Below are 23,320 nucleotides of genomic sequence, written 5' to 3'. Positions count from 1 at the left end.
ATACTACATAAGCTTTGTAGATGATTACAGTAGGTATACCTAGATTTACCCACTCAAACTCAAATCAAAAGCTTTTGAAGTCTTCAAATTATTCAAAATCCAAGTAGAGAATCAGTTCAATACCAAAGTCAAGATGCTGCAATCTGACTGGGGGGGAGAATATAGAGTTTTTACTAACTTCTTAAACCAAAATGGGATCATTTTCAGACATTCATGCCCTTACACACATCATCAAAATGGTCTAGTAGAAAGGAAACATAGACATATAATTGAGTTAGCTTTGACTCTCTTAGCTCAAGCTCATCTTCCTTTTAAATTCTGGTGGGAAGCTGTTCATACAGTAGTATATCACATAAATAGATTACCAACACCTGTATTGAAACTCTTATCTCCATATGAGAAGCTCTTTAAGCATAAACCAGATTACAGCCTCCTTAAATGTTTTGGTTGTCTTTGTTATCCATACTTGAGAGATTTTAACAAACATAAATTTGACTTTCATACCAGCAAGTGCATCTTTATTGGTTATAGCTCATCTCATAAGGGATATAAATGTCTTACAAGCTCAAGCCAAGTTCATATCCTTAGACATGTTGTTTTTTATGAAAGTGTATTTCCATATACAACATTCTCTGTTCCTTCTTCATCTGAAAATGTTGCCAACTCAGAAACACCAGTGTCAAATTTCTCTAAACAATAAGTCTATCATTTTTCAACTCTACCCTTATTCAACAGTAGCTTTGAAGATACTTTCTCAGCAGGTGTGCCAAGTGATGAACAAACTCCTGTTTTGCCTGAGCATACAGATAATTTGAATCAATAAGAATCATCTAGTTATTCTTCATCAGAACCATCAATATCACAAGTTATCCCTCAAATCCCTGAATCTACTCAAACACAACCTGAACCACAAACAAGCAATCAACAACACTCTGAATATAATCCAAACAGAATTCAGATCTCACAACCTACACACAAAATGATTACCAGATCAAAGTCTGGAATATTCAAGCCTAAGTTGTATACAGCCACCTTGATCAACAAAGAACCTGACACAATTCAAGAAGCTCTGAATGATAAAAATTGGTATAAGGCCATGAAAGAGGAATATGAAGCTTTGATCAGGAATAAGACTTGGTCTCTTGTACCACCTCCAGCTGAAAACAAAATAGTTGGAAACAAATGGGTGTTCAGGGTTAAACAAAATAGTGATGGCAGTATAGCAAAGTACAAAGCTAGATTGGTTGCTAAAGGTTTCCAACAAACTGAAGGGATTGATTATTTCGAAACTTTTAGCCCTGTTATAAAGGCTTCCACAGTGAGGGTTATACTAAGCTTGGCTGCAATGCAGAATTGGATGATCAGGCAGGTAGATGTTAATAATGTGTTTCTGAATGGTGACTTAACAGAAGATGTCTACATGGGTCAGCCTGAGGGTTTTGTTGATGAGAAGAGATCAGGTTATGTATGTAAATTGAAGAAGGCTTTATATGGTTTGAAACAAGCTCCCAGAGCTTGGTTTGACAAACTAAAAGGTTGTTTGGTTGCAAACTGGGGATTTCAAAATTCCAGAGCTGATACCTCACTATTCTTTAAAGGAAAACAAGATTCAATGATATTAGTCTTGATCTATGTTGATGACATACTGATAACAGGGCCTAACAGTAATGAACTTGAAAAGTTTATCTCAAACTTCAGCAAAGTGTTTGCATTGAAAGATTTGGGAAGACTCTCATATTTTCTGGGTATAGAAGTATCTTATGCTGAGAACAATATTTACTTATCCCAAAGAAAATATGTTAGAGACCTGCTAAGCAAAGCTGATATGCTTCACTGCAAAGGGTGTGATATACCAATGGTTACAGGGACAAAACTTCAAAAGGAAGCTAAGGGATCTTTGGGTCAGCATGTTGAAGATGCAACAAGTTATAAAAGTTTAATTGGAGAGCTGCAGTATTTAGTTCTGACCAGGCCAGAGATAGCTTTTGCAGTGAACAAGCTAAGCCAATATGTTTCTGCACCTACACTACAACATATCCTAGCCTGTAAGAGAATGCTTAGATATTTGAAAGAGACAGAAGACTATGGATTAAAGTTTTCAGCTGATGGAGAAATAAAGTTAACAGGTTTCACAGATGCAGATTGGGCATGTGATATTGATGATAGGAAATCAACAGGTGCATACTGTATTTACTTGGGAAATAACTTGATTTCTTGGTCATCCAAGAAGCAATCCATAGTTACAAGGTCAAGTGCAGAGAGTGAGTACAGAGCTCTTGCTTCTGCAAGTGCAGAAATTACATGGTTACAGTCATTGTTCAAGGAACTCAAGATTGAATGTATTTCAGTGCCTACAATCTGGTGTGACAATATAAGTGCAACTGAGCTGGCCAAAAATCCTGTCTACCACTCGAGAACCAAACACATTGAATTAGACATGCACTTTATAAGAGACAAAGTGTTAGCAAGAGAGCTGGAAATCAATTACATTCCCAGTGAAGAACAGATTGCAGACATCTTGACCAAGCCTCTCACATTCACTCAATTCAATTATCTCAGGAGCAAACTTAATGTGCAGCCATGCCCCTTAAGTTTGAGGGGGGCTGTTAAGGAAGCTCATTGAGCACGTGTGTCAATGATGAGTCAGCAGTTAGTTGGGTAAAGAAGCCAGCTCAGCAAATCTGTTAATCATGTTTTACGTTCTGTTCTTCAGTTGTTAGTGATGCTTTTAATTCTGTTAAGATATGAGTTAGTATAAATAAGTTGTTATTGTATTTGTAAATAATAACTTGAAATTCAATAAAAGAAGAATAGTTTTTAAGGAAAAATATTGATCATTATTTTCTCAGCTTCCAAACAACTTTTACAGTCACAATTCAACTTTCAAACAAGGCTCAAGACGGTCGTGACTATGAACCACCGATTTCTTCTGTTCTGTAAACCTCTATAGGTGAACATATGATGAAAGGGGATATCAGTACTACCAAGTGTCTGCTTGTTATTTAAGCTTGTGAACAAATTGAATATGGTGGACTGTTTTGACCTTGTATTCCACAAATAATAATATTGTATAAAATAGCACTCATTCTATTATCTAAAATAGCAATTTATCTAAATTTAACCAAAACAATTTATCTAAATTTAACTGAAGCATCAATAGATTTCGATATAAAAAAATCGAAATAACTACCATGTTCATCTTCATTTTTTATCAACTATTAAAAGAATGAGAAAATACAAAGAAAGAGCTGACAAGCAAATTACAAAATAATAATACTAGGATAAGTTGATGTAGTTAATAATTAACCTGATGTCACAATTACACAAGCTGCCACATCAATTATTCAATTAGCATTTTTTTAAATTGATAAAACTATTTAACAATTAATTTTAAAATCCAGAAAAAAAAATTTAAAAAAAACACACAACTAGATAAAAATTTGAAAAGGGACGGCGACCCGTGTGTTTTGACCAAATGGTCCTCTTGTTTTTTTATAAATGATAATACATACCACATTTTTAGGATACACATATCACTTCTAAAATACATAGAACTCAGGATACACATATCACTTCTAAAAATTCATAGAACTCATTTGAATTCAGAATTAGTCATGCGGACCCACAAAGATTGTCCAAAGAAAAAGTTTATATGACTATTTGTAAAAAATAAGAGTGTCCATAACGATTTTATAAGTTAGTAGACGTCGCCATCCTTTTCCACGTCAGAAAGGTACATTAATCATTGCTGTTTCTTTTATTATTCTATCATTGGTCCTAAATAAAAGGAAAATGCTTAACATCGGAAAGGCTGAGAGAATTTTGAGAGAAGTTGCCGTTTCGTGCGTGTTCTCTTGGCCCCATCCCCACTTTAGTTTAAGCATTTCCTCTTTTATTTTTTATATTATTTTATCTTTCATCGTGAATCATGCATGATCCGTCACTTTCATCACATTTTACAAACTTACAGAATATTGATATTCTTGCTTAATGGAAGCATAAAAATTTGCCAAATCACATTCAATCCTAACTAACCGTGCGTCGTAATATATACATGGACAAGAAGAAAGGCGGAAAAAATTCGATTTAAATATTAAAACACGTATAAATTTCATTAGCTGAGTTACTTACGGCCATTGATGGGCCCATCAACTTCTAATGGCTTGACTCTTGAAACTGAAAGAACTTCGTCGTTGGCTTGTTGCCATTGCCCAACGCTACGCATATGTTGATACAACAATTGTTTTTCTTTTTTCCTTACCAAATTACCATTAAAAATTTTCATAAAAATGTAAAAGAACTTCTAATTTTCACTTTTTTTCAACTCCTGAAAAGTTATTAAAATTCTGTAGGCTATGGGATGATACGTGAAATTCACATCAATTATGCCAATTCTGACGCAAGTGATGAATCAAGCTGGAAAAAAAAATCCCAACAGCAATATTTTACAGATTCTCATATTTTTCATCTCACTAAACTCGCCCATGAAACAGGGATACAACAAATTACAGGATAAGTTCAAAAAAAAAAAAATTGTCTTCATCCAAAGCCGTAACTCGTAATGACAAATAAACAAACTCAAAGCCTCCGTCAGGTCTCCCAAACTCTCCTAAACATTCCTTCTGCCAACACACTTTCCTCAACGGAACTAAAGAGACAATGATAAATGAAAAAACGGTGACGGATTTTTACAAGTGTCGATAAAACGATCAAAATAAACTTACGGAGGAGACTTGTAACAGATGCTAAGAGTGCAAAGCCATGAATAAGTTCTGCTTACGAGCGTGCTCTGGGATGAGTCTGTTGATGGTTTCAGGTGGGATGCCCGAAAGCTCTGACATATAGTATAGGAGCAAAAATAAGGAGGTATAAGAAACCATGAAAATAAATAAATGAAAATGCTCAAGCCGAAGTGCTGATACATATAAACCTCTTAGAAAGATTTTTGTCAGTGTCTTAGATGGCTGGTTCAAGATAAACAGTCACATTGTTCAGTATATAAACAAAAGAAACTTCATGCAGACAATAATTTCTAGGAATGCACCTTAGGTCTTCTTACAGCTACAATATTGAAGGAACTTTTGTACAATTTTTTTTTTTTAATTTTTTTGCATGGCAATTATCATCCAACTACTGAAGTTTTTTCAAGGTTATTATCATCTGACTACTAAAGTTTTTTTCAAGACATCAATTGGTTTCCATTAAAGGTTTGAGTAATGTTTGGGACCCGTCATTTAAATCCCATGTTGACTCCCAACTGATGCAGCAGGACCAAATCATGTTTGTTTTTAGTGCTTATCATGATGTGGCGGTTACGAATAAGCGCTAACATCGGTAGAAACTCAAGTTTAAGACTCAAATGTTGGGTTCCCTATCATTATTGTTAAGGATTTAAAAAACATAACAACCCACTACAATTTAGTTAGCTTCGCCAATTTATTGTTCGAGATTTGCATTTTGTTAACAATGTCCAATTTTTGTGTAACAATTAGTAGAACACTTAGAATCATCGATAATGAATTCAAACTGCTACGAGAATAAATCAAATGGATCAAGGAAAATGTGCAAAGAAGGCAAAAGCAAAAGAAGATAAATCATATGCTAAATTGTATGTAACTTTCTATCCTAGTAATTAAATCATATATTATTCCCATTTCATTTGGTGATTATGTTACAATGCTTATATCTTGAATCATTGCCGATAACTGCTGCTGCAAAATGATGTTATTTTTCTTTCTGTAACAGAATTAATGAAATACAAAGCTCAGAATCAACAAAGAGGCTATACTATCAGAAACAGAGTCAAAACTAACCTGGAGGTTTAAAATTAAACAGAGGTGGAAGGGGGCGACCATTAGGAAGGCGGGTGTTTGGGTCCCTTAATTCATCAAAGAAAGGGTGAACACAAGCTTCCAGCTGCAACAATACCATAAAAAAGGATGACTGTTACTCTGGTTCATAACAAGTGAGGGTGCAACAAATATGAAAGATGAACTTACAGCAGTGCATCGTAAGTTGGGAGAGTACTGGAAAAATCTACAGACAAGGTCCACAGCTTCTGGGGGTAAACGCTTTTGGAAGACCTGGCAGACAAATAATATCAGAAGAAATCTCCTATGTACATACTATTATTAATCAATTAAGGCTTCTAACCAAAACAATGCTCAACCTAGGCAAGGAATTATTAAAATTGATTTCAAAAGTAGTTACTTGAATGAAAATGCAGAAAATAGAAAAATCATACCTTGTGCCACGGATGAGGCTTTATCTGTGGGAACTTAAATTCTGTATAGTTTGGATTCATGCACTTTATCTCCTCTCGGGTTGGTGTTCCCAAAACCTGAAATTGAAGAATCATAAGTTAATCTTCAGGATGTTGAGATGTATCTATTGAAGATTTAATTGCAGGTAATTGGTGACTTAAAAAGATTTTTTAGGAGTGAAGGTTGAATTTTAAGTTTCCAAAGTCAGGGATTGTTTTTATTCCCTCCCTTTTTTTGTTTATGTTTCCCCAACAACAGTAACGAAAGACATCAGTTAATTAGGGCAAGCTGATGCTTTTTTATTGAAATTCATACTATTTCATGAACTGTTTTCCTGCCCCTAACGACGACTAATTAACTCCGTGGAAGAGAGAATAAGATAAAGTGGAGTTCATATATAACGTTACCTTGATAATCTCAACTAGTTGGTCAACTCCACTTTCACCAGGAAACAAAGGCTGTCACGACAGAAGAGCGATTACAACTAATGGCAGAAAATAATTAAAAAAATGCTGAAAAAATAGGTTATATGACTATGCAAAGCAGCGTGTCAAGCTACCTGTCCAAGAAGCAACTCAGCCATCACACAACCCGTAGACCATATATCTATAGCAGTAGTATACTCAGTGGCACCAAATATAAGTTCTGGAGCACGGTAGTATCTTGAACAGATGTACGAAACATTGGGTTCTCCTTTTACCTGATGATAAAGTGGAAAAGGAATCAAGCCGAAGAAAAGCAATGAAACAAGATCCATCAAGAAGAATTAGCATAGCATATAGACTTACCAGTACTTTTGCACTCCCAAAATCACAAAGTTTCAGCTGATGTGTATGCGGATTAACCTGGACATGAATGTTTAAAAACTAAATTTGACCGCAAGTAAAATATGATAACTACTTAGAAATTTATTGCAATGACAATGACAAAGTACATTATAACCACTGCTCATTTCTTCACATTAGGAAAATAGATAAAATCAATCATAAAAAAGAACTCAAAACTGTTATAAAAATGTGCAAAACACTACAGCAAACTGATCCACATGGGGAACATAAAAACATCACAATCCACCTAGTTAATTCCAGTTGTTTTAGTTGAATACCTAACCACTCATAATAACAACTACCATACGCCTAAATGCAATTCAATTATAAGCAGAGGGTGAGAGGTCTCATGTAACAGAGTTTCTCAAGCCTTTTAAGAAAATCTTACCAGTAAGTTCTGAGGCTTGATGTCACGGTGACAAATACCAATGCAATTATGTATATAAGCAAGTGCCCTACAGATCTGCACCAAAGGAGGAAAAAGAAAAATGAAATTAATTAATTATAAGTTTGAGAAATGGCGAGAAATCAATAAGTACTCAACACGATGAAAAATGAAATGGTTCAGTGGGAATAATCACAAAATCATACATGGTTTTGATTACAATCTTTGGACATATAAGGGACAATCATCATCCTGTTTCAACTACTCAATTAAATGATTTCCTTTTTTAGAAAAGAAAATCATACAGATCGAATCTTTTTTACGCCCTCATGCAACTCCAAGTACTCCCATCAGCCACCAAAAGCAAAATGAATAAGCAATAACTCTAGCTGGAGTTCTACCACTTGAACATCAGTAACAAGTTTACCCCAAAGTAATCTAGGCCAAGGGGGCCATTTACAATCTGGTTATTTAAAGAAAATTGTAAATGAAAAAGAAAAAATAGATTTTAGATTAATAATGATATTTAGTGCTAAATAGTGTACTCATTAAGGATTCATATGTGATGCCACATAGATCCAATTGTCATATGCAATTACCCAGTGAACAGCAACCATCAGAATCAAGTACTAAGTAAAAGTTAATTTTTTTTTCAAAAGTCATTCTAATTCTTTCAAACATATAATCAAACAAATTACTACCAACCTGATAGGTATAGAGTTTAACATATATTAAGGGCATCCGCTGGTGGATTCTGCTGTAGTTCCTTGCAATTCGATTAACGGTTTCAGGAACATATTCAAGCACAAGATTCAAGTAAAGCTCTTCCTTGTCTGTTGTTGAAAAGAAACAATGCTTAAGGGCAACAATATTTGGATGGTCCAACATCTGCATAATCTGTAACTCCCTATTCTTATAGCGCTTGTCTTGGAGAACCTTCTTGATAGCAACAATCTCTCCAGTTTCTCTACATTTTGCCTGCATAAAGCAGATAAATTAATTCAATAACGAAGTTTTAAGGGAATAAATGATAACATAAAAAGTTGAAAATAGGACATAATAAAACAGTACTACTTACTTGAAAGACAACACCAAAAGAACCAGTTCCAACCACATGCTCAGCTATATAACTAACTTTCTGCCAATCCAAAGAAACATCCATGGCAAAACATGCACGTTACGTAAATCACCAATTGTGATCACATAAGCATATAAAATTTGTATTATACAAGTAGATCCTCTTTCTACCTGTTTAGAATTGCCATTTCGACCACCAATCGTTGTTCGTATGACGTGTCCAGTTTCAGCACCCACACCATCAATGATATCTGGTTCACTATCCTGCATCAGATAGCGTTGTACAAGACGTCATAAACGACCGGAAATGTACTAAAGAATTTTAAAGACTGTTCAAGCTGGAAGAAATTGATTTCAACTGGGCAAAATGCCCTCAAGACATCACACTACTTCCAGCACTAGACAATTCTATTTCCAATTACAGCATAGAATTGGAGAGGCAAGCTAATCATATTTGTGACAGAAGAAAAAGGAAACCACAAGAAATATAAACATCCTTGAAAAAAAGATAAACAGCTTACTCTGTCTTCATCATTGTCCACCTGGTCCCGCAATCTCATTTCAAGCATTTCTCTCCCCAACCAGTCAACCGAACTTGATGAACTCTTGAAGCCGTTAACAGACCTGGAACTGCCCACTCCCCCATTCCCTAGGCTGGCAGATGCCATTTATACAAACTCGAGAGTATTCCAGATACTAGTATTCGCTACCCTCCAGATGCTCTGAGGTCGTGCCTTCTGTACCACCCAAACACCTATCTTCCTAATATGAATAACAAAATTCATACATCAGAAACATATTTTGTGTTTCCAACACTCATGGGACATTTAGAACTTCTATGCTTCCGTCTAACTTTGAAAGCACAGCAACTAAAATGTTAGCTAATCACCCACTTTTATTGGTTAGATAGTATGTACCACCATTGGTACACTTTAATACTTGAGAACTGGTAGTTCCTTTTGGATTAAAACGCAATCCCAAACATACCATCAAAGGTTGAACCAAAGTTCTGATGCATACATAAGTGCAAATTCATATATGTTTGTTTCAAGATTGAGAACTAGAACTAAAAATTGACGTAAAATCCCAAAAATAGTAATTTTCCATAAATGAAGTGGCAGTGCTCACATATTGCAATAAATTTTAACCGGAAAAACATAAATTCCAGTAGATTGCATTAAATATTTCAATCATACTACAGGTTCAAACTCTTTGTTGCCACACAAAAATATTTAAAGGTGAAATAAAAAAATTAGTTCAAAGAAAAGATGTACAGGATAATTTATATGTGCAGTATCATTATTCCAAATATTTACACAATAACCAAAATTAAAAAAAATATTAATTACTTGTTAGCCAACTCCAAACTATTTTATTTAGATTCCATTTCCTAAAATTAGCGATTTACAATTACCAAAAATTAGATTAATAAATAAAAAATTCCTAAAAGCTTCCTTTTCTTTTTCTTTTCCTAGCATAATAAAGCTGTAAAAAAATTTTAAAAAATAATCAAAAGGAATAATTAGAATAAACAATTATGATCAGATCTAGAACTAAACCACTCCAACTTTTTCACCCGTATAAATATGAAAAAAAATGACCAGAAAAAAAAATAAATAAATAAACAAATTCTAAGCTATGAAATCACTTCAAAACCAAAAATTTATTATCGGAAATTCAGATATTGAAACGGATCGTTTTTAGAAGCCTCACCTGGAAGCGCTTCAACGAGAAGTGGAAGCAAATTCCACGCATTCTGCAGCTTTCAGCTTCACAAAATTTGAACGCTTATGATATGAAAATCGAAGCAATTAAAACAAAACAGGTAGAAGTAGAAAACTGTTTGCTGATCTGATTTTTTGCTTTTAATTTTTGCTGTTTTATTTTTTAATTTTGATTTTGTTCTTTTTTAGTTCTGTTTCGTTGATTGAAGAGAGAGAGAAAGAGAGAAGAGTGTGTGTGCGAAGGGAGTGAGTGAGAGAAGTGTATTGAATAAGTGTGTACTGACAATTACCTGACAAGGTTTGTTCACCTCTTACTCTGACTTTTTTATCTTTTTATCTAATAACATTTGACTCCCTTGGGGTTTATATAATTACTAACAAAGGCATAATTTGAAAAGGCTAATACATTTATTGACAAAAGTTTAAAAACGGCCATTCATGATCCGGTTATCATAAATTCATAATAAACATGATATTATAATAGGCGAAATTCACTAAAGGAAGGAGTCTATTTGTATTTACATTTTTTGACGTAGTGAGAGTTTAGCTGTCTATTTCTATCATTAAGGTTTAGTTATTCATCCAAGGGACAAATCTTGAGGTGTATTTATTTCGGATCAAAGGTCAATGATTTTTTTTTTTTATAAAAAAAAAATAATTGTGAGTACAAAAGAGATGAAATATATATATATCAATATTTGCAATTTCTTCTCGTGTGAATTGTTTTGATCTGATTTAGCCCAAAACAATATGAGAACTTCTTTGTAAAATGTGGTTTTTTGGTGAAGATGGATGTCAGTTTGTCCGGAAAATGGTTTTACGAGGATGGCGACCACTGAGACAAACCTGAATCACAAGGAACAGTCGATAGAGGCAACAATAGCAATGGCCGGCAGCTTCACTCTAATAGTCAAGTTAGAGGGGGATTAACGAAGATGATGGGTTTTCAAAGCAATCCTAAAATAGGAGATTTTAAGTGTTTTGTGAGTGAGTGAACTTATCCTTTAATGAGACCAACCTGACTTTTTTAAGTGGAGTTCTCTAAGGGCATCTTTATGTCCTTTTAGACATATGGCGAGTCATTATTGGTGATTCTCTTTCTCAGGTAGGGTCTTAAGAGTAATTTGACTTCTTTTGTAGAAGCATTTAAGCTTGCTTGGGTTGGACATCTGCCTATCTATTTAGGGACAAATTGTAATGACAGCGTGCCCTTAACTATAATTGGCCCATTTTGAATGAATCAGTTAAGAGAATGGTGGATGCGGCTTGTTTGTGATCTCCCTTTCTCAGTCCTGACTTTAGTGGCTCACAAAGAGATGCTTTGGAGACAGCTCAGGTAGGGACATGCCTGAGTGGCGCCTCGTGTGATTGTCAATGTGGTCCCATGTGGACACGTGGCAAATTAGATATTTTGTAGGAGATAATTTCATGTCGCTATTTGGTTGAGAGTAATTCATTGAAATTTTCTCATTTCATCCTCCCTTCTCAACTTTCCCTTCATCCTTTATCATAATCTTGAATCATGTTCTCCATGTGTAATGCCATTAGTACCTTGTAACCAATATTTTGCCAGCAACATGAATGAAATTTGAAATGGTTTATCACCTACCTATTTGGTGGTTCTCAAGAAATTGATTGTTATATTATTAGAAACTTTAAAACAAATATACCCCTAGAATAAACTTCTCACGGGGTGTATAATAGTTAATTTATCAATGTTACTGACGAGTTCCATTTTATTTTTAATAATGAGTTACAAAAGGGATCATCATAAAATAAAATTACCAAGTTATATCCTTACTTGTAATTTGATAAAATGGATGAGACTAGTAAAATACCAAAACGATTTTCCAAAATTTTTGAATGAAAAATATGGTACATGAGGGGATTAGTATAATTTTAGCTTTGATGTAATTTGTAATTATCAATTCTTTGATTTAAAAATTAATTGTTTAGCCAAGACTGAATTGAATCTAGTAACTATTTTACAACTTAAACCAAAAACAAACTAAGAGAAAAAGTTAAAAAAAAAAAAAAAAACAGAAGAAGAAGAAGACCATTATATATAAACTCAAGTATATTAATGGGTTAGTTCAACAAAATTCACGTCTTTAATAATGCTTATTCAAGTCAAGTCTAAAAACTAAATATATACTGGTTAAAAAATAATAAAGCTGAAAATAATACATAGTTGCATATAAAATAAATTCGCAGATTTTATGATTACATTGTTCTAAATTTTAATGTATACATATGCATCCAAATACTGTCGAATTTTGAGAGTTGTTTTACTAATATCTTTAAAAAAAAAAAGTTGTTAGGAGCATGTTGACATATTATGCAATTATTATATTAAATCTTAGCTCTAAATGCACCAAACAATGATGTTTCTAAATGATAACCGCTAAATAAAATTTTATTTGTCGTTTGTACGTCGCGTTTTCATTTAGTAATATTTTAACACACACACACACAACCTTTTAGGAAAACCAGTCCAATTGCCTCCATAATTTATTTAAGAGATAAAAAGAAAGAAAAAGTATGTAATATTATTTACAAAAACTAACTTGTTACAAATAAAAATAAAAAATAAAGTAAAGGAATCGTAGAAAACCATCAATATCTAACAAAACATAACCAATTTTCTTCTTTAATTCCACTCAAAACGAAAATAAATCATTCACTTAAAAATAATTAATCATCCATACAATGAACTCATGAATCATGACAATTTTTAAGTGGGTGTTACAAATTACAAAGAACCAAACAATTCGCTTAAAATATAGGATATAATGATAAACAAGTTGCTTAGAATTATGTAACATTAATTAACTTTAGGACCAATGCCATACAACCTATTTAAATATCATAAAAATCAATAATAGGGGGCCATTTTTTAAAAAACAATTATGGCGTGAGAAATTATCCATTTATTCGATAGGTGCATGAAGTTGACTCCTTATTCTTGTGCATTTAACGGCTATTTTGATGAAGCAAAATGACAAAAACTTAAAATCAATCATGTTTACGTGTACACCAATAATTGATGGGATAAAAATATCCTCCTTCTTTAGAAGTGCATGTCAATTTTTTTTTTTCAAAAATCAACAATACGAAAAAAAGGAATATATATAAGAGTATGAGATCTTGTCTTTAATAGATTTAGCATGAAACTCGTGTTGATTGAGAATATTTTTTTTAAAAAAAAGGATAGATAAATTCTCATTTTTCAAAAGGTTTTTTTTTTTTTTGTGGTTGAGAATAAGTGGTCTTTTCTTCTTTTGTAGATTTTGTTTTGCTTCAAAGCTAATTTGGAAATATTTTCATTCTGATGACTGGTAATAAAAGAAAAATGACAAAAATGTAATCCCTTGTACAATTGCCAAAATCATTTTTTTTTAATGTTGAAAGACAATAATATTTTTAAAATTTAAAAATTACTATTGTACTCCTTAGCATTATTCATTCACAAAACTAGAGACCATTTGAGAAGCCAAATTAATCACTTATAATTTATATTAAAAAATATTTTGTTATTTGTTTTTATTAAATATGAAATCTTCAATAGTTGAAATTAAACTGCTATTTTTACTTTATTTTATAACTACTCAAAGTGATGACTGATGAATAGTAACCAAATTATTTTCATAAAATTGACATGATGGATACTAAAAATATTGATGGTTTTCTAAGCAAATTGGATAAAAAGAAATGATAAGAAAGGTCATCATCATACTAAAAAAAAAAAATTGAATAGAACAATCATATTTAGAAAGAAAAATTTAATAGATACACCCGACTCGGTTTACCTAGTTAATTAAAAAATAATTAATTGATACAATAATCCCAATGGAATATACTACATGCCATGGGTTAGACTATTTATATTTTAAAGTCTACTTTGGACATTCTAAATCTAATTTGAAAAAATTATTATATGAATAACCTTGTACCAAATTATTGTTAAAGAATTGTCTAAGTTACATTTGTTGTAACTTACTACTAGACTTTTTAGTATAAAAATGAGTAACAAAACAGTTGGAGTCAAGTGGACTAGATGGTAAATTTTACTTGGTTATATGTTACATTAAATATAACTTAAAGGGACCTTATTTTGAGACCCACCTATTAAATAAAAAGAGTGAATAGACATACAAAGAAACAATTTTATCCTCATCCTCCTGACCAACGTGATTTTCTACAAACTATTGAAACTCAAAATTAAGTTTTATTAGTTAAGCAACCCATCAATAAATCTATTTTGGTGGGTATTTTTATTCTTGAAAAATGATTCGACATTAGTAAAGTTGATGAGGAATTTGTGAGTTTGAAGGTGTTTGTGATGAGATTACTTACACGAGCAATACATAAAAAAATTAGCGCAGTGGAATGACTCTTAAGACTTATTAAAGATTTAATCGTTTGCTTGAGATTGCAATTCATTAATTACTCAAGTTATTTGCCCATAATTTTTTTTGAACCATTGCAGAAGTAAAATAAGTTAAGAGAGAAAAAAAGAAAGAGATAATGATTCATTTTATGGATATACAAATTGAAAATAGAAATTATGTTCAGAATTATGAATGGTACCAAGATTAAAATTTCAATTTATAAATTTTAAATGTGATCGTAAAGAGTAGACGAGTGTTTAAAGAAATAATAAGAGAGCATATAATAATATAACCCCACCGTATCGTCTCAATGGGCAGTGTCGTGACGATCACACCACAAAAGTTACATTCTAAAGAAAATCAAAAATAAAATAAAAAACGATGAGTACCGATGCTTAACGCGTGTAAGTCATTCTCTGTTCCAAGATCATGCGAGATGGGCCGCGCGTGACATATCATCAAAAGGCGACATCTACTTCTTCGAGGGATCTCTTAATTTCTCTTTTTATTGACTTCTTTGTCACTTTGCTTTAAAGAAAATAAAATAAATTAACGGAAAAGGGATAATAACATGTAGATCTCTAACATTTAACATTTTATCAAATAACAGTATAGTTTATCCATTTGTGTCAAATAGTCAAATAGATTCATAATTTTCATTGAAAAAAATCAAAATATATATTATTTAATATGTATTCTTTTACCTTTTCTATTCAATTACTAATATTTAGTTAGATAGGTTGGTTTTCAATTTCTAGGTTAGATTATTCATACGGCAATTATTCATCGACCACTTGTTTTTTCGGACTTTTTAAAAACTACACATATATTTTTTTTTTGGCTAATTTCTACCTAAAGTTACAAAATGTACATTTTTCCACTGCCACCTAAACTCTGTGAGAGAACTTAACAGAATATTAACAAAATAATTATTTTACCCCCTTAATGTAAAATTACTATTTCACCCTAATTAAATGAAAAAAATTAAATTACTTCAATTTTTCTTTGCAATTTAGACATTAGATGATAAGTTCAACAAAATACTCTAGAATATTTTTTCTTTTTTCTCCTCTTTCTACCGCGTTTAAATGACGTTAATTTTTTTCTATATAGGTAAAATGACAAATTTACCCCTATGACATCAGCAAGGTTATAACAAAATGTAAACAGAAGTGAAAAAGTGCAAGAAAATGTAATTTCTAGTAGAAATCAACCAAAAAAAAAAGATATGTGTATTTTTGAAGAAACCAAAAAGAACAGATGGTCGGTAGATAATTTCCTTTATTCATATTATACCATGGTGCGAATGTTGAATTACATTTTTTAGCTAAGTTTTGATCCATAATTTTGACGGGTAAAAGCTTGTTTAGTCCCTATATTATGAGGTTAGTGTCCATTTAGTCCCTGTATTTTTAAAAACACCTCAAAATGTCCCTGCTACTAAATATTGACACTTATGCCATTATTTTTAACTTGTTTTTACAATATTACATTTTTACAATAATGTTTCTTTTTTGGATATTAATAAAAAATTAAATTATCAAATTAAACTCAAAAATAAAATAAAAACAAAAAAGGTATATATTAATTTTTGTGGAAGCTCACGTATGTCTAAAAAATTAATATCATAAAAATTATATTATCAATTTTTTAGAAAAATTAATATTTTAACTCAAGAGTGTGTTTCACAAAAATTAATATATATTTTTTATTTTATTTTATTTTTTGGTGTTAAACTGGTAATTTATTTTTCTTTTTAATAATGTCTAAAAAAATTATTATAATAGGGTTATTTTTTCTTTTTAATAATGTCTAAAAAATTATTATAATAGGACAATATTATAAAAATAAGTTAAAAGGAACAAAAGATAATGGCAAAAGTGTCAATAATTTAATAGTAGGGATGGTTTGAGGTATTTTTAAAAATATAGGGACTAAACGGGCACTAACTTCAAAATATAGGGACTAAACGAGCTTTTACCCTAATTTTGACTATCTCCAAATATAACTTTGGAAAAATCTATTCACATTTAAGGGAGAGGTGGTCGGTATATGGGGTTTAAACATCGATCACCAAATCCCATGAGAATAAATCATGAGTCTATTAACCATTAGTTCCAAATATTTCTTTTAAGTTGGGAGATATTAATTAAAAATAAAGAAATTTAAATGCTTTTCATTTTTCAAAGTAAGAGCATTTAACTATTAAGTTTTTTTTTACATAGCTTTTTTTAATAATTTTTAGCTTGAAATATAAAAATGAGGCAGCGATTTCAATTAATTTGGGACCCATATCACGTTGGCTTCTCCATCTTTTTTAGGCATGGCATGCATGCTTACCAAAAATCCAAGGACTTTTAATTTCTTTTAATTGTTTAATGAACAATAATACAAATAAATAGTTTTGTTTAAGTTATGAATAAGAAGACCATTTGGTGGTCCTTCCACTTCGATGAATTCATAGCCTATAATGCAAGATGTAGCACAAGATTATATAAATGTATAAAATTTGTGGTCCAAAAATGGAAAAGAGGGAAAGAAAAAAGTTGAATACAAGGATTTATATATAATGATACAATAGAAAAAGGCATTTAAAAAAAAATTGTTGGACAACCCTACCTAAAGGAACCAATTTTAAATTCTAAAAGGCCTAATTTCATCTCTTTTTTAGATGATGAATCTCTATGTATTATTTTAAATAAAAAGAATTAATCTAGTCTCTTTTTTATGCATTAAAAATTCTCACAAGTCACATGCATGTATATTAGTCAAAAAAATTAATTGTTATTATTTCATTTAGCGAGAACCTGAGAGATATATATACATGTATATATGTATATGTATATTATATTCTTCTGGTGAAGACATCTTCTTTGTCTTGTTAAGGTGAACATGTTAGTAAAATATAAAAAATACAGATTTCAATATATTAAAAACTGTGTATTTTATCTATTAGGATATTAAAATTAAATTTTTTTGTATTTTATTGATATCTTGAGAAAATGAAAATGCCTTTACTAAATAATTATATATATATATAAAATGACACGACGGGGCCTAGGCCCAAAAGAGAACTCAGAATCATCTCTCCTCGGCCAATATTAAAAGCGTCTCTCATTTCTCAGAAATTGATTTTGACCTTAACGTAAAAATGGGCTTAAAAAGGACATCACACATATCTAGTTTCCAGGCCCCTATTATTCTCTAACAAACACGGCTGAGATTAAAAATTATAGAACAAGATTTAACAATGATTAACATGCAATTGTAATGATGAGAAAGAGACATTACTAGCTATAGCCACTAAAATAAATTTTGTACTTGAGAGGGTTGTTGATGCTTTTAAGAAGCCGTTTGTAATGGTTGATCTTACAAAATAGAATCATTATTAAGGACTTGTTTGTATTTATCATTTAACGCTTAATTTGATTTGTTTACAATTATAAGATGTTCTAATTAGGGATGGTAAAATTCTTCATGGGTTTGGGGTTTATGGAGCCTCACTCCAAATGAAGAAAATTTTTAAAAATTTTTGGGGAATGGGGTGGGGAGTGGGAGAAAAATAATCTTTAAATTGTTAATAGGGTGGGATTTGGTATTGCACTCCCCACTCCACCCTCACCCCAATCCTCATTATATATAAATATGTTTCTAATTCTTATTTAATAATTTTTATTTTATCAACTATAATGTCAATTAATAATTTTTTTAATTTTTATATAATATAAACAAGATATGAATAAAAGAAAATCCTACAATATTATTTAACTCTAAAACATTATTATGTTTTCTTTTCTCTTTTAAGATGCTGCTCTCTTTAAATATTTTTCACTTTTAATATCATTTTAATATATTGTTTCAAACTTTTAGATATTTAAAAAAAAATTAAATACCTTATAATATAGTGATGATTTTATTTTAAGTCTCTAATTTTTAATTTGTTAAAATCATATATTTATATATACTATAAAATAGGTAAATGGAAAATGAGGTGGGGATGGGAAAATCATTCCTCACGTGGGGATTCCCCATCCCCAACTCACTAAATTTATTGGGTAATAGAGATAAAAATTTTTAATCAGGTGAGGAATGGGGTAGGCCTCCTCACCCCCACTCCACCCCACCCCATTGTCATCACTAGTTTTAACCTTTATATATATACATATAAACTTAAAATAAGTGATTTTAAAAGTAGAAATTTAGATTTCGAAAAATATCTAAATGACCGAAAATAAATCTTATTAAGTGTTTGGTGCTAAAAAGTAAAAGTAAATAATCCTTAACAACTCTCTATCCCATCATGTCCGTAACTGTGAATTTGAAGTTATAACACCCTAGTTTTAAAATTCGAATAGCCCTCTATAACAAAGAGTTTTTGTATCCATTTTACAATATTTGAAAATATGCAAGCAACAGATTTCTTGTAATTGCATAATCTGTTTTTTTTTTAAGAAAAAAAACAATACAACAGCCTCAAAGGCTCAAAGGTTCAAAGAGGAATAAGCACACAAACAAACCCCAATTATTATCTCTTCTTTACATGCTCTAAAAAGAATCAAATGTTTGGGCATCATTTTGGATCTTTGATATCTACTGTAAACGCACCCCCTCAAGACATCAAATCCAAAATGCAGTCAATCTTGTCATGCTCAAAGCATTACATTCCAACAACACATGCTGTGTGGTTGAGCGACTGCAATTATAGGGCCTTATCCATCCAATATAAAAAGTAACAGCAGAAAAACTTAGTGAGATATACACAGAAGAGCATATTCCACAGCGGCGCAATATCTTAGCCGAAGTCAAAAGAAAAAATGATTTGTCTCACAATATGAAAATGAAATTATGGCTATGATTTTAGAGTGCAGCCCAATCACGCTTACAACTTCTCAATGGGGTAATGGAAACTTCTTAATTTCTTCAATGTTCATATTTTGAAAATTCAATATACAATTAGCAGATCACACGTAAAAACCACCCATTATTGAGATGGTAAATGGTAAATCACTTTCTAAATTATTTTTATTCTTTCATTCTTTTCGTATTATATATGCTGCGATATAAAAGAGTCTATTTGCGCTCTCGACAGATTTCTAATAAAAATATCAGTAAATTAAAATATAATATTTCAATAAAAAGTTACAATACTTATGATAATTTTTTTCCCAATACCTATGACAAATTGATATCTCAATAAATAAAAATAATAAACACCTTCGGATATTGGCGTTTAGCATTGAAAGTCCAATGAATTATAGAAACTAATTTATCTTATAGAAATATATATATATATATATATATATATATATTCATTACTTCAGTATTGTTTACTTGTTACCATTATGGACAACAATAAAAGACTCATTTCACCTACGAGCCACTTTAAGGTTCAATAAACAAGTCCAATATTTCTATCGCGTAGTGGAGATTCCATATATAGAAGCAAACAATAAATTTCCTTAACATGTGAAGATTTATCAAAATACAATGTATTTTTGCAAATATTTCTTCAAAATTTTTAGTTTCGTTAAGCAGTAAAAATTGATCCGCAATATACTAGGATTCTAAATTTAGGCATTTATTTTAGTTCAATCCAAGATGTTTATTGAGCATTGTTCAGAAATCTACTCTCACAGTCTCACTGTTGTACAAGAAAATGAGTTTCGTATTATCCACTCTTGAAGGCATGAAAAGCACTGACCAACAACTGTAAGTATCGTATTATAATTTTTTATTGTAATAGTTGTTTGAATTCTATAATTTATTTACCTTCTTATCTAATGACAGTATCTTAGGTATTTGATTCCTTTGCATTATCCCATGCCCCATTTTGGCACTATCCACAACATTAACATAATTGTTTGGCCCCTTCCAAATTGGTAAAAGCCAAAAGGGAATCCTTGCTGCAAAGCACTTGTCAAAAACAGAAAGCACCAACACGACCAATTTATACGCAGAGACGGGCCATAATTTGGTCATCTGTCTTCGTCACATGACGGATCAATTCTACCTGTACTTTAGCAAAATGTTTCTTGAAAATATAACATTCCAATTCAACAATCCATGTGTGTATATGATTACAAATCCTCAAGTGATACCTTGAACATCTCTATCTACAGAATCTTAGACTTTTTTACTATATTTCAGTGTTTAAAAAAAAAAAAAACAATGGCCACCAAAGAGTACATCATTCAAGCAGTTCAAGTGGTACCCTTTGCCACCTCCATTGCTCTTGGTATTCTCTCTGTGTTTTTCTTCTCGTTCTTCATCAGAAGGTTCATCTCTAGGCGGAGGATGGAATTAGCTGTTAAACTTCCACCTGTTCCAGGTATGTATCTATGGTTTCTTCTCTTCAGTTCTTTGTTCTTGATTGATTAATTTAAATGATCAATGGGTTGTTGTTGGGGGTTGGTGCAGAGGTTCCAGGAAGGCTACCCCTTATAGGAAATTTGTTACAGTTGAAAGAGAAGAAACCACACATGACTTTCACAAGATGGGCAGAGGTGTATGGACCAATTTATTCTATCAAGACTGGAGCTTCTACTATGATTGTTCTCAATTCCGCTGATGTTGCTAAAGAGGCAAGCATTCTGATTCTATTCTTTTAACACTGCAAACTGTAGATTCAGTTGTGTCATCTGGTGAAATTGTTAACGTAACATCACAATTCGCTAGCGAGTCAGTTTCTGAACTGAACTATTTTACATGGCATAAACACTCTCAACTAACTCGGCCTTTGGTCGAGTGGTCAGGGCTGCTGCCCTCCAAGTTGGAGGACAGCAGTTCGAATTTCCTTTCTCAATTAAATTTGAGTGAAGGCAGTCTTCTTCCTTACCCAAGTGTGAGGAGTAGACATCTCTCGAATATTTGTGAGGGTTAAAATCTGGGCAGCGCTCCATTAGTATTGATGTAAGTTGGTCCCATCAATAGTCTGATATGTAAATATAAGTAATTTGAGCAATAGTCTCATGTAATAAAAAAAAAAAAACTCTCTCAACTAAGTAGACGCTGTTTTAAGTAAAAAAGCTCAGAACAAAACTGTGACTGACTATGTGACCAAAACTAATAATATCTACTTAATTGTTGGCCCGAGCTGTACAATTAATAGTGTATAACATGTTTAAGCTGTTAATATTTGGCAACTTAACTGCTCGGGTGTAAGTTTGAGTGAGCTGCATACTGAATCCCTTTTGTTAGGTCGTTAGGTTGACAATCAAGATGTCTAATTCACTAAAATGTCCAGTTTGCTTGTCATTAATTAATTTATATATTCATGTGGCTTTAGTTAGTTACTAATACAGGGACACATAGAAGAGAAATCAATCAATCAATGATTAAAATGTTTTAATTTATTGTTTGTTCTTCCAGGCCATGGTGACCAGATATCCATCCATTTCAACAAGGAAGCTATCAAATGCCCTGAAGATGCTCACCTCTAATAAATGTATGGTTGCAACAAGTGACTACGATGAATTTCACAAAATGGCTAAACGATGTTTACTCACAAATGTTTTGGGTGGAAATGCTCAGGTTAATCTGCTAATCCAACTTTCTCGTGCTTTCACCGTGTCCCTTTATATGTTGTATGGATATATTGTACTGCCGAAACTAATGATGTGTACTCTCTGTATGTGTGTTATTCAGAAGCGACATCGAATCCATAGAGACACAATGATGGAAAATATGTCAACCCAATTTCATGCTCACATCATGGACAATCCTCTACAACTAGTGAATTTCAGGAAAATATTTGAGTCTGAACTTTTTGCAGTGTCAATGAAACAGGTGAGCTAGCTGTGATCTTTTGTTGGAAATTCATCTCTTATCTTTGACTAAATACATAGATAATTAAAGCATTTTGCATTTTCAGGCTGTAGGAAAGGTTGTGGAATCAATTTATGTGAAGGAGCTTGGTTCCACATTGTCTAAAGATGAGGTATTTAAAATTTTAGTGCTTGACATAATGGAGGGAGCAATTGAGGTGGACTGGAGAGACTTCTTCCCTTATCTAAGATGGGTTCCTAATAAAGGCGTGGAAATGAAAATTCAGAGATTGTGTACCCGCAGGCAAGCAGTAATGGATGTCCTCATCAGCGAGGCCAAAAGCAGAATTGCTTCAGGACAAGAACTGAATTGTTATGTTGATCACTTGTTGTCAGAAGTAAAATCACTTACAGAGCAACAAATAAGCATGCTGCTCTGGGAGCCTATCATCGAGACATCAGATACTACTTTGGTCACAACAGAATGGGCCATGTATGAGCTGGCAAAGGATCCAATGCGACAGGTTAATTAATCAATCGCTAGTCTCTCCATGAATTTTGATCTTTGCTACCTGTTCAAATTTTTTTGCATATATTGATATTCCTTCTATATATATATATATATATATACTACAGGACCGTCTATTTCAGAAGATTCAATCAGTTTGCCGGTCAAACAAGTTTACGGAGGAAAACATAGCACAGGTTCCTTACTTGGGAGCTGTTTTCCATGAAACTCTCAGAAAGTACAGTCCAGCTCCAATAGTTCCTTTGCGATTTGCACATGAAGATACCGAAATAGGTGGATACTTCATTCCTGCTGGAAGTGAGGTTGTTGTTTAGCTTAGTTTCCTTTGAAATCTTTGTGGTTCCGACTAATGGTATCTGCA

General features: G+C 32.1%; 2 protein-coding genes across 4 annotated transcripts in view; one reads left to right on the top strand and one right to left on the bottom strand.

The window, feature by feature from the left end:
* Positions 1–4,407: 4,407 nt before the first annotated feature.
* On the bottom strand, positions 4,408–10,566 carry LOC102626568 (shaggy-related protein kinase kappa). Of its 2 annotated transcripts, none has more exons than XM_006492497.4 (13): positions 10,266–10,566; positions 9,074–9,314; positions 8,724–8,816; positions 8,554–8,613; positions 8,181–8,453; positions 7,479–7,553; positions 7,052–7,108; positions 6,823–6,963; positions 6,671–6,721; positions 6,245–6,340; positions 6,000–6,083; positions 5,814–5,916; positions 4,408–4,834 (listed from the first exon to the last, which is right to left on the bottom strand). In XM_006492497.4, exons 2-13 carry the CDS (start codon positions 9,218–9,220, stop codon positions 4,746–4,748), a joined length of 1,269 nt encoding a protein of 422 aa, XP_006492560.1. In that variant the 5' UTR covers positions 9,221–9,314; positions 10,266–10,566; the 3' UTR covers positions 4,408–4,745. The 2 variants fall into 2 exon arrangements, with proteins under 2 accessions (XP_006492560.1, XP_015380755.1); XM_015525269.3 differs by having other exon boundaries at positions 9,074–9,310.
* A 10,095-nt stretch (positions 10,567–20,661) lies between these two features.
* Positions 20,662–23,320, top strand: part of LOC102627235 (ent-kaurene oxidase, chloroplastic-like) — a 74,674-nt gene continuing 72,015 nt past the window's right edge. The window contains exons 1-6 of one of the 2 annotated variants that reach the window (XM_052441859.1): positions 20,667–20,995; positions 21,085–21,248; positions 22,036–22,197; positions 22,312–22,452; positions 22,538–22,954; positions 23,067–23,261. In XM_052441859.1, the coding sequence (XP_052297819.1) occupies positions 20,731–20,995; positions 21,085–21,248; positions 22,036–22,197; positions 22,312–22,452; positions 22,538–22,954; positions 23,067–23,261 (1,344 nt within the window). In that variant the 5' untranslated portion in view covers positions 20,667–20,730. Of the gene's footprint in view, positions 20,996–21,084; positions 21,249–22,035; positions 22,198–22,311; positions 22,453–22,537; positions 22,955–23,066; positions 23,262–23,320 lie in introns of both variants that reach the window. The other variant, XM_052441860.1, reaches the window with a different exon arrangement.

Source organism: Citrus sinensis, chromosome 5 (assembly GCF_022201045.2).
Source record: "Citrus sinensis cultivar Valencia sweet orange chromosome 5, DVS_A1.0, whole genome shotgun sequence".
Taxonomy (NCBI): domain Eukaryota; kingdom Viridiplantae; phylum Streptophyta; class Magnoliopsida; order Sapindales; family Rutaceae; genus Citrus; species Citrus sinensis.
This window is presented reverse-complemented; position numbering and strand designations above follow the sequence as displayed.

Excerpts from the sequence above, each read along its gene's own strand:
- LOC102626568 (XM_006492497.4), bottom strand. The coding sequence starts at position 9,220 with ATGGCATCTGCCAGCCTAGGGAATGGGGGAGTGGGCAGTTCCAGGTCT. Across the intron at positions 7,109-7,478 it reads TCAAGCCTCAGAACTTACTG|GTTAATCCGCATACACATCA; the intron begins GTAAGATTTTCT and ends ATTCATGTCCAG. Across the intron at positions 6,341-6,670 it reads AACTAGTTGAGATTATCAAG|GTTTTGGGAACACCAACCCG; the intron begins GTAACGTTATAT and ends CTTCAATTTCAG.